The 19,855-nt window shown below is 39.1% G+C and overlaps 2 protein-coding genes across 5 annotated transcripts in view; one reads left to right on the forward strand and one right to left on the reverse strand.

Moving 5' to 3' along the window:
• Window positions 1–8,819, forward strand: part of LOC139611998 (NACHT, LRR and PYD domains-containing protein 12-like) — a 133,565-nt gene extending 124,746 nt beyond the window's left edge. For all 4 annotated transcript variants that reach the window (XM_071467118.1, XM_071467116.1, XM_071467111.1 and 1 more), the window contains 5 exons: window positions 3,960–4,136; window positions 4,858–5,034; window positions 5,666–5,839; window positions 6,465–6,638; window positions 7,492–8,819. In XM_071467118.1, the coding sequence (XP_071323219.1) occupies window positions 3,960–4,136; window positions 4,858–5,034; window positions 5,666–5,839; window positions 6,465–6,638; window positions 7,492–7,504 (715 nt within the window). In that variant the 3' untranslated portion in view covers window positions 7,505–8,819. The remainder of the gene's footprint in view (window positions 1–3,959; window positions 4,137–4,857; window positions 5,035–5,665; window positions 5,840–6,464; window positions 6,639–7,491) is intronic.
• The window catches only part of LOC139612002 (protein NLRC3-like), a 99,054-nt gene that overhangs the window by 31,585 nt on the left and 47,614 nt on the right, over window positions 1–19,855 (reverse strand). The window lies entirely within an intron of this gene.

Raw genomic sequence — 19,855 nt, forward strand, 5'->3', positions numbered from 1 at the left:
GCAGTTATTCATCAATTTATTAACGAACACAGCCTGATAGATATTTAGAGAGAATTTAGACCACATGCCAAAACCTACTCTTGTTAATCAAACACATTTAAGTCATACTCTCGTATTGATTATTTTTTAATTTCTTCACAACTGCGGTCCAAAATTCATGACAGCTTCTATGATAATATCATGATTTCAGATCACGCCCCATGTTGTATAGTATATGTGGATAAAAAATTGACAATAGACCCAGCTAGATGGCACTTTCATCACAAATGGTTGCAAGATGAAGAATTTGTGAAATATATAGGAAAACGGATAGAAGATTTTTTTTTAACATAACACTACACAAACTTCTGCTAGTACAAAGTGGGAAGCATTTAACGCTTTCCTAAGAGGACATATTATCAGTTACATGAGTTCAAAATCAAAAAAGGCATGTGAGGAGAGAGTACAATTGGAATATAAAATAAAGACTCCAGGAAAAAATTTATGAGAAAAGTGACCCACAAATGGAAAGCGAATTACTGATTTTGAGAGCTGAATATGATAAGCTGTCTGTTTCCAGAGCTGCCTCTAGTCTTCTGAGACAAAAGCAATCGTTCTTTGAACATGGTGACAAATCGGGTAAATTACTAGCATGGCAGATTAGACAACTGGAAACCAAAGCATCAATTACAACCATTATATCTAATGTGGAAGATATAGTGGAGCCTATAAAAATTAACGATGCCTTTAGAGACTACTATAAAGAATTATATGATACTAAAAATGCGATTAATGTGCAAAATCTGAATAGTTTTTTAGATGAACTATCTATACCTAATTTACCTAACAAAGATAAAGAAGATCTGGAGATGGAAATTACTGAAGAGGAAATAGGGCATGCCATGGACAATATGAAGTCAGGAAAAAGGGCAGGACCAGATAGTCTCCCAATCGATCTATATAAAAAAATTCAAAAATAAGTTGCTGACACCACTTTTGGAAATGTTTCTGGAAGCATTTCAGAAAGGCAGTTTTCCATCCATTATGAATAGTGCTTTGATTACTTTATTGCCAAAACCAGGTAAACCTTCTAACAAGTGTGAAAACATGAGACCAATAAGTCTGTTAAACTGTGACCTTAAGATATTATGTAAACTGTTGGCAATACGCTTACAAAAGTTACTGCCAAATATTATTAATAGAGATCAAAATGGATTTATAACAGGAAGGCAGGGTTTTAACAACATAAGAAGAGTATTGAACATTATTCATACAAACAAAGAAATGTCAGATGCAGCACTCTTATCATTGGATGCGGAAAAGGCCTTTGATAGGGTCGAATGGCCTTATCTTTTCAATGTTTTAGAAAGGTTTGGAATTGGACGTAATTTCATAAATTGGGATAATGTGTTATATAAAAATTCTACTGCAGAAATCTTGACAAACAGAAATATTTCAAAACCAATAAAAATCAGTAAAGGATGCCAGCAAGGTTGCTCACTATCTCCTTTATTGTTCATACTAGCAATTGAACCTCTCGCAATCAGAGTACGTTCACATCAGCAATTTTGTGCTATAACAGTGGGGCCGACAGAACATATATCCTTATATGCTGATGATGTTATTCTATTCATATCAAATTTAAACAAATCAATACCGACTGTGTTACAGCTAATCAAAACATTTGGTGATATTTCGGGATATAAGGTGAATAACACAAAGTCTTCTATATTATTACTCCACTGAAATGAAAGAAAGAATCCAATTTCGAGCGTAATTCAATTTAATGTTGTAGATCAGTTTAAATATTTGGGTGTGGGGCGCCTCAGTGGCTCACCTGGTAGAGCGTGTACCGTTAAGACAGCGGCCCTGGGTTCGAATCTGACCCATGGCCCTTTGCTGCATGTCATCCCCTCTCGCTCCCTGACTGTCACTCTCTCACTGACCTATCCAATAAAGGCAAAAAATAATAAAAAATTTGGGTGTACAGATTTTGCCAAGATTGGAAAATATTGTTAACACTAATTATGAACCTTTGATGATAGAAATTAATGAATCAATCGACAGATGGATGTCACTACCAGTATCTATAATTGGGAGAATTCATATTTTAAAAATGAATATACTGCCGAATCTACTCTATTTATTTCAAAATATTCCTCTTCCACCTCCTCCAGATTTTTTCTCAAAAACTAAAAATATGTTTGTGAGATTTATATGGAGGAATAGGAGGGCAAGACTTCGTTTGTCTTTGTTATATTTGCCATATGATAGAGGGGGCTTAAAGTGTCCGAACCTAATGTGCTACTACTGGGCTGCGCAGCTGAGGTCTGTTATGTTCTACTTTTCAACAAATGAGCCTCCACATTGGACTGAAATGGAGTCTCATGGTCTGGCGTTGCCTCTTCCCTCATACATATACTCAGATACAGTAAAAAGACTAAAGAAACAAACTAAAAACCCAATAGTAAAGCATATGTTAAAGATATTTTATGACGTTCAAAAATACTTAAAGGAACAGCATACACTATCTCAATATATTCCAGTATGGGGTAATCGGTTTTTTGTACCAGGGAGAGCGGATGCAGCGTTTAAATTGTGGCACTCTAAGGGACTTAAAATGGTCCAAGACCTTTACTTGACTGACTCAGGTATTATGATGTCTTTTGAGGAGTTGAGCTTTAAATTTGGCCTCAACAGGAAACATTTTTTCAAGTACCTTCAGCTTAGAAGCTTTGTTAAAGCAAATCATAATAATTTACTTACTAGACCCCCACATTCATCGTTGGAGGAAATTATGATAAAGGACAGTTTAAGAAAAGGTATCATATCAGAAGTATACAGGTTGCTGACATCTTATTCATCAGAAAATGCACAGTACAAGTTGAATACATGGAAGGAAGACTTGCAATTAGAAGTTTCGGATGGGGATTGGAAAGCAGCCTGTGCTAAGGCTCACACTATGTCCATAAATACACATCTTAAACTTCTACAGTACAAATGGTTAATGCGGACATATGTGACACCGATAGATTTAAATAGATACAATAAAAATATACTAGATGTATGCACAAAATGTATGGAATCCAGAGGAACTTTGTTTCACTGCATTTGGCAATGCAGAAAGATTAAAATATTCTGGGAAGAGGTAAGAGCTATAGTCAAGAAGATTATTTCAAAACCAATCTTACTGGACCCTAAACTTTTTTTGTTGGGCTTATACCCAGAGAAACATAACTATAGTAGGAATGAGCGGGCATATATAGACCTCAGCTTGCTTTATGCTAAGAAATGTGTTGCATTGTTGTGGAAAAAGATATATACACCAAGTACTACTCAATGGATAAGACAGATGTTAGCAAGCCTTCCATTGGAGAGAATAACTTACATATTAAAGGCAAAACAGCATGTATTTGAGAACATATGGAGCCCATTCATCAACTACATTAAGGACTTGGATTTAACAGACGAAGAAGTGGATGACTAGTCTTTGTGGACAATGCAGATTCCAATCTTGAAAGATTTATATTGTTTTTCTACATATGCGTTTTAATTTGCACTGATTACAAACAATAATCAATTGTATATAGATTACCATTTTATTCAATAGGAGGAGCATTCCTGTTCTGAGTGTAATGTTTTGTTTTGTTTTGTTTCTTCTTTTGTCTAAAAGTAAATGCAGCGATCCTACAGTATGGAAGTTGAATGAAGCTATACAAATGTATATCAAGTGTTAAAAACTGAAAATAAAAAATAAAAATATTGTGGAAAAAAAACAAAAAAAAAACTGTGTGTGTGTTTTCATCTGTAACACAACATACAAAACTGTTGTGTTGACAATGTTGTGTTGTACTGACATGATGAAGATCCACAATAACAGAAGGACAAAGTCACTCTACTCATTTTAGATGAAGATCATTAATCAGGACAAATCTGATTGATTATCAATCATTGATCTACATCTTTGATTCTTTATTCAGATTGTGGCGCTGCAGTTTGTCAGAGATCAGCTGTTCTTCTCTGGGCTCAGCTCTGAAGTCCAACCCCTCCCATCTGAGAGAACTGGACCTGAGTGACAACCAGAACCTGCAGGATCCAGGAGTGAAGGGTCTGTGTGGTTTTCTGCAGAGTCCAGACTGTAGACTGGAGACTCTGAGGTCAGACTCCATGTTTTCTTTCTGTGCTGAGATGAATGTGATGTGAAAGTTGTGTTGACTCTGAGCTGCAGACATGAGGCTGATATTATACTGATCCACACTGAGGATCTTCATGGTAAAGTCTGTTTTCTTCTTCTCTGCTTTTAGTCCAGTGACTGTTTCTCTTCAACTTTCACCTCATGACTTTTTAAAACACCAACAGAAACACATTGAATCTGTCAGACAATAACTGATCTATAATCAATAGCTGATGGTCCCAACACTTTTATAAGGCTCTGTGATGTTTGTGCTGACTCCAATATTCAAAGCCAAGTTGTCATAGCAACAGGTTGTTTCATCACTTTAAATCCTGTAGGTTTGACTGTGTTAAATATTTGAGCTCAGTCACCAGGTGTCTGTGTCTCTGCCGTTCCATCAACTAGTGAATTTAATATATATTTCTATACATTTGTTGTCATGTCTCCAAACTTCAGCCTGACATGTTTGTTGTCTTTGAAAACTTGAGGATCTTTAGTAGAATCTGCACAACATGAGTTTGTATAGATGGAGCCACAGGTGGAGCTGGCAGAGTTGAAGAGGTGGAGTCACTACGTCTTTATTGAAGCAGCAGCATGTTGTCATGAATATTAATGAGAGCTGTTTTTACTTTGTCTGTTTGACTCTTTGTGGTTTCAAGCGGGAACTTTGTCTCCTAAACTCACATCTTTGATTCTTTATTCAGATTGAGGAGCTGCAGGTTGTCAGAGATCAGCTGTTCCTCTCTGGGCTCAGCTCTGAAGTCCAACCCCTCCCATCTGAGAGAAATGGACCTCAGTGAAAACCAGAACCTGAAGGGTCCAGGAGTGAAGGGTCTGTGTGGTTTTCTGCAGAGTCCAGACTGTAGACTGGAGACTCTGAGGTCAGTTCACTGTTGTAGATCTTATATCTTGAATCCACAGCTAATGAAGCTTCACACACAAGTTGAATCCATTGACTGTGAATGAATGAATGACATTGTAAATAGTTGTTGTCTCATGTTTCCAGTTGTTCTTCTCTCAGACTGAGAATGATTCTTCAGTTTCAGCTCATTTCACTCACTTGTCATGAATAATGTCTGTTCACTTCAGTTCAACCTTCACAGCTCACACACTCGTATTTCTCTCAGTCAGAGGACTCATGTTTTCTAAATCCACTGGAGAAAATGTCCAGGGTTAGTTGTTCAAGTCAATTCATTTTTATCACAACAACATCCACAAGATCCTCACAACTAATATTTGTCCAAAGAAAGTGAAGAAACAATCTTCTTTTTTTCAGCAGATTTAAGTGAAGTGTCAGGACTAATGTCTGTTTGATCAAACTGTGTGTGTGTTTTCATCTGTAACACAACACACACAACTGTTGTGTTGACAATGTTGTGTTGTACTGACATGATGAAGAGCCACAATAACAGAAGGACAAAGTCACTCTACTCATTTTAGACAAAGATCATTGATCAGGACAAATCAGATTGATTATCAGTCATTGATCTACATCTTTGATTCTTTATTCAGATTGATCAGCTGCAGGTTGTCAGAGATCAGCTGTTCTTCTCTGGGCTCAGCTCTAAAGTCCAACCCCTCCCATCTGAGAGAACTGGACCTGAGTGGAAACCACCTGCAGGATCCAGGAGTGAAGGGTCTGTGTGGTTTTCTGCAGAGTCCAGACTGTAGACTGGAGACTCTGAGGTCAGACTCCATGTTTTCTCTCTGTGCTGAGATGAATGTGATGTGAAAGTTGTGTTGACACTGAGCTGCAGACATGAGGCTGATATTATACTGATCCACACTGAGGATCTTCATGGTAAAGTCTGTTTTCTTCTTCTCTGCTTTTAGTCCAGTGGCTGTTTCTCTTCAACTATAAGGCTCTGTGATGCTTGTACTGACTCCAATATTCAAAGCCAAGTTGTCATAGCAACAGGTTGTTTCATCACTTTAAATCCTGTAGGTTTGACTGTGTTAAATATTTGAGCTCAGTCACCAGGTGTCTGTGTCTCTGCCGTTCCATCAACTAGTTAATTTAATATATATTTCTATACATTTGTTCTCATGTCTCCAAACTTCAGCCTGACATGTTTGTTGTCTTTGAAAACTTGAGGATCTTTAGTAGAATCTGCACAACATGAGTTTGTATAGATGGAGCCACAGGTGGAGCTGGCAGAGTTGAAGAGGTGGAGTCACTACGTCTTTATTGAAGCAGCAGCATGTTGTCATGAATATTAATGAGAGCTGTTTTTACTTTGTCTGTTTGACTCTTTGTGGTTTCAAGCAGGAACTTTGTCTCCTAAACTCACATCTTTGATTCTTTATTCAGATTGAGGAACTGCAGGTTGTCAGAGATCAGCTGTTCTTCTCTGGTCTCAGCTCTGAAGTCCAACCCCTCCCATCTGAGAGAACTGGACCTGAGACTCAACAACCTGCGGTATTCAGACCTGAAGGATCTCCGTGGTCTCGTGGAGAGTCCAGACTGTAGACTGGAGACTCTGAGGTCAGTAGAGGGGCGGAGTCAGTCCATGCTGCTCTCAGCAGTATTGTACTAAACACAGTTAGTATCAGAGCAAAGATCCAGTGTTTCCTGTGAACCTCCAACCTCCTCAGTGGCTGCTTTCCTCAGTGAAGCTGTGAGAGGAGAATGGGGACAGGCTTCAGGATTGGACAGAAAGACAGAGAGAGAGACAACAGTCAGCCAATCAGAGCAGCCAGAAGCTTGTTGTGATCATGTGTGTGAGTTGATGTGAAGACGACTGTTGTTGTTGTGTTGTTGTGTACAGGAAATAAAGCTGATTCCAGCTGACAGCCTCACAGATGGACAGAGACAGTGTCCTCATTCATCAAACTGTCCAATCTGATCTGAGACTGTTTGTTCTCTGGTTTCAACACTAAACAGCTGATCAGTTTCATCTGTGTCACAGCTCTGAGATCAGTGTGATGGAGCCTGACAGTCCCTGGCTCTTAGTGACAGCCTCCATGTTCAGTCAGGTGATGTTTCAGAAGCAGCTCACATGTTGATCAACACACAGAGACTCTGTGTTTAAAGTGACATCAGCTGACAGGTAACAGGAGTGAATCCATCACTGACCTGTTGCTGACTCAGCACTTTGTTTCCACTGTGGACTGAGTGAAACGTGCAGAGTGAACAGACTTGATGCTGAACGTCTCTGCAGGTCTGTGAGCTTCCAGCTCAGTGTGTTCACTCCAACACGTTAACATGAGAGCTGAGAGGAAGCAGCTGCTGCACATCTGGTCTGAACAGGACTGAAGTCCCTGCTGCATCACTGACTGATGAAGTGAGACTCTGTAAACACTGATTCATCTCCTCTGCTTTCTTCTTCTCTACACAGATGTTTGTGGTGAGAGTGGAGAGGAGAGCTTGATCCAGCAGTGACTGACAGAGGAACCAGAAGAAGTGGAGATAACTCTCAGTGCTGCAGTCTGAACTGATCTGAGAACAGCTCCACTGTCACACACAGAGTCCAGTCCACCATCATCCCTGTGTGTTCCTCTGGATCTGACAGAGCATCATCAGTGTCTCTGGACTTAAAGCTCATCAAGTTCAGCTCTGAACAGTTTCCTTGTTGAGCTTCACAAAGAGGGAATTTCACAGTAAAATGACTTGAACTCTGAAGATTAGTTTGACTCAGACGTTGAAGCCTCATGTTCTTCAGCTGAACTTTACAAGATATTATTGTACAGGAGGAACATGTTGTTTTTATCCTCCATTTTATTGATGTATTCAATAATACACTGTAGAAGATATAGTAAATTATCATATTCATAATGTTGGATATGCTAAATATTTGTAACCAGCCCCTGCAGTGAACAGAAACCAAAAAAGATTTTTACTCCAGTAGAAGTTAAAATATTTTAAGATGAAAGTAAAAAGTAAGTTAAAGTTCAAATCTACTCATTATGTTACTGTTACATTTTCATAGTATTGTATTGTTATTGCACATTTACTGCTTCTCTTAAGCCTGTTGAGATATGAGGTTTTTAGCCATATCTCCCAGCCTTTTTATATGAGCATGTCTATATATCTTAATGATAAGTCAACAAGTATCATTGGTTTAATTCATCATTAATTAACAGCACTTTAAATCCTTCTGTGTGGTAAATAATGTTTTTATATTTACTTCCTGTTCTTTATAGCCTTATATTTGACTGGTGTTTAGTTCTGCAGTTTGTAGCAGAATAATAATTCAGTGTAAATACAAATGTAGCTTAAACTTTCACCGACACAGTGAGGGGGGCAGTAGAGTTTCAGGAGCCAGAACCACCTCCACCAATCAGAGGTTTAGTTCAGCCTGAGAGGTAAAACCCAGGGATGGTGAGAGCATCATCATCTTCATCAGCTCCTCTCTTCTCTCATTGGCTGTCATTCACAGCTGATCCACAGAAATACTCTGGGCTTTGTTTACTAGAGGTTTTAATGTTGGCATTTCACTTGTTTCTTGTCTTTGTTTAACACGACTGTTTTTACATCCAGAGACTGTTGATGTGAAGTGCAGCATTATCAATGACCATAATTAGCAAATCATTTGAACACATTTCCTCCATCCACTACTGACTTATTCAATGACCTTGTTGCTTCCAATGATAATTTAAGATTCTCTTTAGATACAGTTTCTCCTGATCAAAAAACACCACAAATTAAATCACCATGGAAAAAGAAGCTGTTGAAAAGCTGAGAGAGGACAGAGGAAAAGCAAATCACATGTTCACTTGTATATTTTTAAACATCTGGTTTTAATTAACAGTTAATTCAGAAAACCAAAATAACCACAGTTTTCTTTTCTACAGCTGATAATCTTTTAAATCCACCACCTGCTCTCAGTCTAACTCAACTTTCAACTGAGAAAATCTCAGCACAGTTTTAAAGAAAACATTTCTGTAAGAGCCAGCATAGCAAATATTAACACACACACTGTCACACTGCATGCATGGGCTCCCAGCTATGATGTCAACCAATCTGCTACCTTAATCTGTCCTCAGGAACAACAAGACTAATAAAGTCCCCTGAAAACAGCCATAGGAATGGTGAATATCCTCAGGGGCCCCACAGTACTGAATATGGAGTTCCTCAAGGAACCATTCACAGCCCAATCCTGTTATCACTATATTTGCTCCCATTGGGAAACAGTATCAACCATCACCATATTGGGTGTCATCTGTACGCTGATGATACACAATTGTACATCTCTGTTTCCCCAAATGACTCCATTGCACTGCTCTCTCTCATCACCTGTCTCACCAACATTAACACATGGATGTGTAAAAACCTTTTAAAAGCAGCAAGAGAAAATCTACACTTTGTGTTTGGTCTCAGCAAACAAATGAAAACACTAATCACATATTTGGGATCACTTTAGCCTCAGATCTTTAGAGGAAGAAATAAGAAATGTTTCCAAAGTCACTCAGAATCCTCACTCACACTTTTATCACTACCTGTTTAGACTGTTGTGATTCTCTGTACCTTTCAGAAACGACTGTAAAGTTGTGACATGAGATTTTCTTTGGTTTTATGTTCCATGCAGATCACTAAGCTCTTCCACTACCTTTCTTTTAGATGTCTTTTCAGTGTTTTTTGTTGTTGTGCTGTTTTAATCCTGTGTGAATCACTTTAGGCAAAGTGTTTGTAGGACATATTTTATGTATGTTATCTATATGTTATATCAATAAAGTTGAATTGAAAAACATTTTAGAGCCAAGTTTGACCTGTTGCTGCCCAGAGGGACCACCTGTCCTGCAGAGTCTGTCAGTCTTCATGTGTCAGGACAGAGTGAAGCAGCTCCACGGTTTCTGCACCGGCCTTCACTCACACTCACCTGCTCACCTGAGTGATTATCTGCTTTAATCTGAACCATGCTCTGAAACTTCATGGTCTGCACCCACACTGACAACTTGTTGCTGATTGGCTGGTTGGTTATTCCCTTGAGCCAATCACTTCCTCTCCTGCCTCCTGACCAAACAGACCTCAGTGACTCTGACTGTTGGTGGGTTGAAGAGCTGAGCAGCTGCTGATCTCCTGCAGGAACAGAAACCATCCAGTGAGCAGCAGCTCTGTGGTGAAGCAGCTCAGTGATGACAGAGGTTCAGACAGCCACTTACAAGAGGAGCATCTCTGAACACAGCTCATGATGAAGCTTGAAGTGGACGGACTCCAGTGGCAGAAGACTCAGCAGGTCACAAAGAGCTCAAAGTTCTTATCAGTGTCGTATGAAAGGACTGGAACAGGAAGGTGAGGCACACAGGTGGAGACAGGAAGAAACAGGCTCCAGCAGGACAGTTACTGTGTCTGTTTAACTTCAGAACTGTGAGGCTTCCAGATCAGTCAGAGGATCTCTTCCCTGACGGTTTACGTTACCAGATGGATTTCAGAGCTGTTTAATCACAGTCCTGAGGTCAGTCATCGTTTTCAGGTGGTGTCAGCTGAGAGCACAACACACACAAACACACCAGAGTCCATAACCAAACAGGTGGAGTGTGAACGCTGGATGGACCCTGCAGTGGGACGGTTTAGTTGACATGGTTTTTGTCGGGGACTCGGTCCATAGAGATTTAAACAGACAGTGACAGATCAGTGAAACCATAACACCAAGTTCTGTCAGTCAACACAATGTGGAGCTTCACAGCACAAATCTGAAATATCAGGTGTTAACAGAATGATGGGAACCAAAACAGACCGGCTGCACCGAGACACTGACCCTGCTGTTTTTACTGGTCAGCTCCCACTCTGTCAGTGACTGTGTTTCATTGTTCAGCTCGTAATCATGAAAACAACTCTCTCACTTTCTAATGAGTCGGCAGCAAAAGTCAGTGAGTCATCTGCAGTTATACATTTTAATAAACTGATGATAAAAGTTTGAGACTTTCATTTGAAATGTTTATAAGATGATTTTGGTCCAGATGCTCTGTAACTTGTTTTCCTGAAGGTCAGAGGTCAAACTGTTAATAATGGAGTCTGCATGATCAAGGTGTTACAGGAGGAGGAGGATGATCACCAGCACAACCTGGCAACCCAAATGTTTTTCTTATTAATGTTTTATAACTGAGCTATAAACGATTTAATGTTTTACTGTAGTTTGTTCGTGTGTGTGTGTGTGTGTGTGTGTGTGTGTGTGTTGGTTTTCATGGTATAGACAACTGACCTGACTACACACCGACATTACGTGGACGTGAGGGTAATACAGGGACTATGCTGATGTCCCTGTAATTCGCAGAGTGTATCTGTATCTGTTAGTGTCTAAATAACATCATTTCTTATTTTCTTTGAAAGTCCTTTTTTACCCGTTGACCTGATTTTCAGTGTGTCCCAGTGTATAGAACAGTGAACCCCAGAGGTGGTGGCTGCATTGCAGTTTCATACACATTTTCGATACACATTGTGCATATTTGGCAGGCTTCTTTTTGATTGGCTGTTTTATGAATTTGGGCGGTACCTACAAAACCCTCGGTCTCAAGATCTGCCCTCACCTCTGGGCTTTAACACTGTCATGTGCTCTGTGGTGGAAGCTGCAACATGGCCGCCCTGGACGATTCAAAACCTACAGGTAAGCAAATATATTTGTCAATGTCAGGTCGTTTTTTCCCCATATGTTTAGTTTCATGAAAATAAAGTCAAGTTAACATAGTCTGGATATTTGAACTGGCCGTGTTAAACTAGTTTAGATTATGCTCAGCTGGTGTTTGTGTTACGTGATAGCATTGGTAGAGGAAACTAGCCGCGGTTGCCTCGGCTGGCGGAGTTGATACAGTCTGAGGCAGCTAAATAGAAATACGTTTGTCTTTCAGAAAAGGCTCACATTATGGGGTATTGTGGTTTGCCTTTTGTATTCAGTGTTGAGCAGCAGCTGTCTGCACTGCAGAGCTACATTTTGAGGAGGCCACACGCCCTCCTCCTAAAGCCTTCATTCAGTGTGTGGCATGTGTTCAGCCTGTGCTAGTGAGGAGGACCGCAGGTGGAGGAGAAGCGACAGGCAGCTCAGGTTTAGTTTTCTAAATAGAACAAAATAAATACGGAAGGAAATGTATAATATTGGCACAGTCGTTGGTTTTCTTTGCTTGTGTTGAGCTAGATAGGCTAATTCAACCTGTGGCTCAGATCCTACTCGTTAAGTTAAGTGCCTGACTACTCGTGTCCACAGAGAGATCAGGTGGATGAGAGGAGGAGGAGTCATATCATAATAAATGCCTCATGGATATCAAGTTTTGGGATGATGGTAATGAAACGGTAAAGTCGCACTGCACTACTAGTCGATCTAGATCTCTTTGTACTGTTGCACAACTGAATCAGTAATTATAAGTGTAAGATAGCCGTGTTTTCCTCAGAGGTTATTTGGCTCGCATTAATTCATTACAAAAGTAGGATGAATAAAAGGAATGGTATCTGGTGCAGCGCAGAGTGTTAATGTTATTTTGGTTTAATTCGTAGTTTAATGGGAATCTTTAAACATCACTACATGAGTGGAGGGGCATCAGATCTCAGTGTGTGTGTGTGTGTGTAGTTACCTGAGTGTGATATGATGTATAAGGACAGTATATAAGGATAGGGATATAAGGACCTTTGTATAAAATGCTTTTCACAGTGTAAGTCAGTATCAGATCTGAGTGTGTGTATTAAGCAGTGACCCACCCAAATATCTTCGGAGGTCCATACAGTTTAAAGGGCCCATCCTGCATTTCAAGGTGATAGAGGTTGTCTCAGGTTGTCACTCCTGCAGGCAGGTCTCTCATCCCACAGGCAGACTGTAACTTGGGCTGCAGCTCGTGTCAGTGGTTCTTGTTCCGTCTCTGACCGACAACCAACACTTGTTAATCAAACATTATCTGGTAACTAACCAGATTAAACTGAACTACGCCTGACAGGCCTGCCCCAGTCCTAAGCATAGTGGTCAGTTTTGTCTACTGGTTTCATTCAGAACAAGCAAATTGTTGATATGCTGTGGGGTTAGTCTGGTGTGCAGTCCATTAACTTTGAGAGTCGTGGAGGAGAATACCTGCTCAGATGGTACTGATGTCCCTGGATATTTAAATGTTTAAGTGATACTTTTTTAATTGTCAAAATTCTTATTGTCAGTTATCAGTTGCTGTGCTTAATTATGAACAACACCAGTTCCATGTGATGGATGGGAACCCAGTCACTTGTGATAAATGTGATTCTATAAAATATCTTCAAAATTAACTACAGCAAATCTAAGAACTATAAAAGTCTAGAGTCACTCAGCAAAAAGCGGAGACCTAACTTTAAGCAGAGTCTGAAGAAGCAACTGCTTTATTGTTATTGTCATCTCTAGACCTCCAGTACAGTCTTCAAATAACTTAAAAAGTTAATTAGCTTTTTTATAGAATTTGTAGACTTTGTGACTGTGACACACCTCGCTGTTCAAATGGACACAAATAAATGTTACAATAAAATTTCGCCAACAGTGTCAAAATCACCGCCTTGTGTGCACAACAATATCCTCCTTGGATAAGTGCATTCAGTGTGCGGGACCTGTATCCTCCTTCAAGTGGCTTGGCTATAAATGCAAAGGTGAGACATTTATTGATTTGTTACAATGTGCAGTAGTATACACTCACTCACTGGGTATACACTCAGTTTATAAGGAACTCCTAGCTAAGATTAAAGCAGTCTAATATAACATAATGAATATATAAAGGAAAAAAGACAGCTGCATCTTTTGTAGCAGTGGTGCAGCCATCCTGCAGTAATATCACCAGTTACGTCACAGGGTTGGTTGGCTTGGATAATTTCAACAAATATGATGGTAGAAATTAAAAAGAGACAAAGGCAGTTAAAGATAGACAGTGGGCACTATTTTAACTGTTCAAATCACATGGTTGAAACGCATGGCAGAAGTGCGTTTAGGGTATGTCCAAATCCACTTTTACTGTTTTAACGGTGGAAAAAATGGTTTCTGCACATGGTTCAAAAGGGTTGTACTTACTAAATATTTGTTACGATGAGATGAAGCTGACCACTGCGACATTGTTGGGCATGAGAGATTGTTTGTTGTTTGTTTCAATAACATGCCTCAAAAGTTTCAAAGAAAGAGACAACACAAAGCTCCATGAAGATGTCGCCATTGGGTTGTCAAGATTGAACAGAGACTCTGCAACTATTTCAGCCGAATAGAAATCATGGGAAAAAGGGGCCGAAAGGTTGCAGTTCTGTTATCACCATGAACTGTGAATGCACTCTCACTACTGACCAGTAAAAGGGCTGAATGTGGTGTTTGTGCCACAAATGTCTTCCTTTTTGCAAGACCAAAAGCAATGAGCCATTACAGAGGACAGGACTGTTTGCGAGTTCATGCAAACCAGTGTGGAGCAAAGCACCCTGAGCACCTCAGGTCGACACTTCTTAGGAAACATGTTGCCACACTCTCACAAGTCCTAAATTTAAAAAAACAATGAACTTGACCAGGTTGTAGATTTCCTGGGTCACGACATCCGTGTTCGTTGTGATTTCTACAGATTACCAGTTCCCACAACACAGCTGGCCAAGATTTCCAAACTGCTTTTGTCAGTGGAGAAAGGATCTTTCCAACATGCAGGGGAAATCACTGGATGACACTGACATTGAAGGTTTGTTAGCACTGACAGATATTTTCTGAGTGTTCCTTTTTCTGAATGTTAAGTCAGGTGCATCTAGACACTTCAGATCAGTGGTCACCACCCTTTTCCAAGAAAATATAACGTTTCATGTCGAAATATAAGACAAGGTCTTCAGTTCAGAAATACAGAAGCAATAATTCAAAACATAATGGTTTATCAACTGTCAGTCATATTGTGATACTATTATCACATTGTGTAATTATTATACACAATTTTGTCCAAATTAATTGTAAAATACAGAGCCTATGAATTCCTCATATTGATGTTTGTAATGTAAGTGTAGACAAACACAGTGTGCTCAGTCTCATCCTTTTTATTTTTTTGTTTGTGTTTTTTGTGTCCTCCTCAGTCTCTGAGATCTTTGTTGTGAGGCCTGGTTCACATCACCTCATGTTTCTCTTTATAATCTTTATATGTATTTTTATGTCTTTATACAGTGTCTCTAACACACAACCTCCAGTCTGGTGTCACTGACTGACTCCAGAGGTCTGTACTATGAAGCAGGATTTATGGTTATCAAAGTAACCTCAGGTTGAACTCAGGTTTAACTTAAGTTCAGAGGATCAACAGCCAAACTACTGACCAATCAGATACCTGGAAAACCTTAGTCATCATCTCCACAGGATTCTGACAGGGACAAGAGTTCAGAATAAAGTTTAGTAATAAAGATCAGTAGCTGTTTGTATAGATCAGTGGATGTTCTGCTGTTGGAGTCTTTCCATGTGTCCACAAAGCTGCTAACAGAGGAGAGTTTATCACTAAATAACTCCATCAGAACTATTAGAGCTTCATCTGAACTGAACACAGATTCTTGACACTGAAGAAGCTGTGACGCTCCTCTTCATCACTGCAGCTCAGAATAACATGAGGAGACTCTGTGAGCAGAACTGGAAATAAGAACTAATCCTCTGATATCTTTGATCAGATCATAGATTGTCAGATTATACTTGTTTGTGTTCATAATTTTTTTCCCTCATATAAAACAACGACGTCTCTGTCCCTGAAGGTAAGCCAAATTTGATTGTAAAGCAAAGGACACATAAAAGCATGCACCACATCTGTAAGAAAAAAAGATTGATCTTAATTTAAAAAAATTAAACTGTCAAATAAGTCATAAAGCATCATCCAGTCAGTCTGGGATCACACGAAGAAACCAAAGACATTGAGGACGCCTAAATCCAGAGAGCGACTGTGGCAAGTTCTTCAACCTAACCTGCAAAACTGTGCAGGTGTACCAAGAGGAAGTGGTGTTGGTGGTGGTGTCAAAGGCAAAGGGATCAATCGTCAGATTTAGGTTTTTCTTCTCTGTACTGCATCTTGTACATTACTAATTGATAGGTTATGAAGTATTGATGTACTGTTTTTAAAGCATCTGAACTATAATTTCAGTGACTAAAATTTTTGCACGGTGTTTTATATGCAGTATTTCCATTCCGTACGCTTGGAACACTGCCGGCCACGTGTGCATGTCTGCTGCATCATTGCAACTGCCAGATTTGTCTTTCTACATAAGAGTTTGCCTTGATTTGTCTTTACCCTCGTTCAGGGCAAGGCACACACATCCACAGAGAGAGGGAGTGCTTACCTGTAAAATCATGTCTGTGTCATATTCAGATTCAGTCTAGGCATTGAAGCTATAGTGAGAGGTGGCAATTTTATGTAATGTTGCTGGTATGATGTCAATATGACTATCAACACGTTTTTCCAGTCTGTTTTTGCTGGAACTACATGGCACATGTGAAAAATAAGTGAGATACTAATACTACAAATACTTAAAAACCTGTATGTGTGTGTAGCCTGTGTATTGAGACAGTGCCCCTGTTGGTGGGGCTGTGGTATTGCACCCCCTACGAAATAATTCACACGAGTATGATTCGGAGCTTTTCATTGGCTGGCCACTGGAAGTCCCCATGATACAGGGTTTTGTCAAATCCACTGTTTTAATCTGATTTAAACACAGAATTGTCGGTTATCCAGGAAACGTCAGCTGCCATAACTTCACCTTTACTTTAACTTTTGGTGCAGACAAGTTAATGAACTACCCTCATCTTTTATTTCAGAGTATCAATTTAAAACACACAAAAAACTGATTTTGAAATCCTACTGCATTTTTCATTTTATAAAAAGCCTTTCCTAGCATTATTAGTTTTGATTGATCAGTTATTTTGATGCATTGATAAATTATTGTCTGTGTCAGCACTTTAGCTGACTGTCATGAAGTAATGCTGTGGGGCATTAGAATTCTAATTTCCAACATACAGATGAATTAGATCAGATACTGTGCTGTGTAGGATGCCTGAAACATACCAAAATGAAAAAGAAAAGATTATATATTTTCAATGCAAGAAATTCTAAAACAAAACATGATGTTGCAAAGAACACATAAACGACCGCTTTTACTCTTTGGCTCTTGGCTGCCCTCATTTCTTAATCTGACGGAACCTTTGTAGGCTGTTATCTTTTCATGTTTGTGCATGTGTACGTGGCGGTTCTTACAAATGTAAATATGCATCCTATGATGTGCATGTGATAATGTCTCTCACTAGTGACAACTACAGTGTGGTTGAGATAGTGAGAGAAGCAACGCATCAAAACTCAATGCTTCAAATAGATCATGTTCAGATATGTATAAAGTGACTGGTCTAAGACAGGGTTCAAATACAAGTTTCACTAGTTATGGCTGACAAGTTGTTCTAAATATAGCAGCACTGTCACTGTTGCTATTCCCACCTATGCTTTTCTCCCCTATCACTAATTAGAGTGGAGGCTTTAAGTCATGTGATCTGATCAGCCAGTAGTCTTACGATCGACGACACTAAACCGTCTAAATAAAATGTATAGTGTGAAGTGACTGAAGACATTATCATCGGGCCTTTGCAGGAGATGGCAGCACCATGGTCCTGGAGGAACAAGCTAAAACCTAAAGATGAGACTGTGTATTTTTCATCCATGTGTAAAGACAAGGATGGTTTTGATGTTAAGTACATGAATTCATACAAAGGTGAGTAACACAGGCCTATGTTAAAGCATTGTTTACATTTTGTCACTTTTCCTGAGTAATCATTTGTTGTTTAGGTGGAGAGTGTTCAGCTGCCGGCACTTTCACAAGGGAGATTTCCTTGTTGAATACAGAGGACAAGTCATAACTAAACAAGACTATGAAAGCAGACTCAGACTGTACCATGACGGACTTCAAGTTTTTACTTTTGAATTTCATTTCAATGGAAAACAATTATGGAATATATATTGCTATATTTATTATGTTGCTGTGCTCAAGTTATAAGTCACCCATAAATATAAACTCTGCTTTTTCTTATTCTATGGTTGTAGAAGTAGTAGAAGAATAAAGGAGATTAGAAATCCTTCCAGAAACATGATTCCTTAATTGTACAGTGAAACTTGCATTAATTGCTTGTGTGTGTCAGTATATATTTTTACACTTTGTAACATTGTGTTCCTGCTGCTTCAGGATTGATGCTGCCAGAGAAGATGACTCCCTTGGGAGACTTGTCAATGATGATCATGTGAACCCAAACAGCAAAATGAAAACAATCACAGTGGATGGAAAGCCCCATCTGTGCTTATTTGCACTAAAGGACATCAGTCCCGGAGAATAGATCACATACAGCTATGGAGATTGTGACTGGTCATGGAGAAGCAAAGTATTTACAGATGGAACTTAATTTTCACAATGAAAGAGCACTTACAGCCTACTATCTTTGAACACCACTTTCTTAGAAAAATCTAGCTAGAAATCTTTTCCACTCTGTGCAAGCTATTCATGTTATGCCTAGTGACTGCTGCCAGGAAGATGATCTGTCACTGATTCAGGAAGTGAATATTGTACCTCAATAATTCTAATATACTTCTATGTATTCAAGTGAATACACAGTTTACCATTTTTACAATTTCTGTATCAATCGTATGGAGATGTTCATGTATAAGTCATTATATTGAGTGTGAAACTGAACTGAATACCATTACTGATCATTGTTTCAGCAATATTTGGTATGATCTGTGAAGTTTCATGACCTCCTCTTCTATAGTCACTGTAGTATGCTGTGAAGCTGTTAAAACACAGTTCAGATGTAGCTCGATAATATCTTGTCAATTACATAAAGGTTGAAATGAAGATTAAACATGAACCTAAGTGTTGGGATTGACATGGAGGAGTTTGTCATTTTTTTCCTTCTCAGCAACTGACAAAAACACTGGTGGGATGGACAAAGTGCACAGCAGAAAGCAAGCGCGCAAACAACCAGGTAAAAGCACACAGACACACACACAGGGAAGAACCTACTGCTGAATCATGTTTGAGAGCAGAGACTTCCTGCAGATTTAATAGGAACTGTCAATAAAGTTTTGTTCTTCACGAGGCAGGCCACCGAAACATCTGGATAATTACTGTATTAACATTAATATCACTAATTTACTGTCACAAGTAGGATTTCAGATGTGTTGTATACAGTTGCAGGACAATCACTGGAGGGTATTGAAAAATTCTGTTTACATCAGCTCAAAAAACAGGGAACAATTAGATCACACATTGGATCTCAATGAAGAAAATATTCAAGTGGAAAGTCTTTTCTCAGTAATACTGTGTAATTCGTTTAGAACAAAATGATGTAACAGCAGTCACTGGAAACAAAAATCATCAATCCATTGATGCCTATCTATTAGAGACATGGGAAAGATGAAATAAATTTTACAGGTGAGCAATGATACTGTTATGTTTCTTTAAGATTGTTTTAGCTATCATCAGATCAAGTGAAAAACATAGTGTTAATATACAATTATAAGAACAAGCCCAGTGCAGTTATATAACCCATTTTTTTAAAAAAAATTTAGACTTAACAGAAGAAACAAAGTAAAGAGAACTGAGTGTTAACCCCAGTGTTTGGGAATCTGTTTTCCTCTTTTGTAGTGTTTCTTGAAAATGCTGATGAAAAGGAGGATCCTAGGAGGAAACCAAAACGGCAGTGGTCTCCAACAGAGGTCGCAGCAGTAATGAGACATTTCAGAAAGCACATCAACAAGGGGAAACTAGCCTCTATGATTGAATGCAAACAGTGCAAGACTGCTGAGCATCCT

This window comes from Trachinotus anak, unplaced genomic scaffold, assembly GCF_046630095.1.
Source record: "Trachinotus anak isolate AG129_WGS33_773 ecotype Australia unplaced genomic scaffold, CSIRO_AGI_Tana_v1 ptg000029l, whole genome shotgun sequence".
NCBI lineage: Eukaryota > Metazoa > Chordata > Actinopteri > Carangiformes > Carangidae > Trachinotus > Trachinotus anak.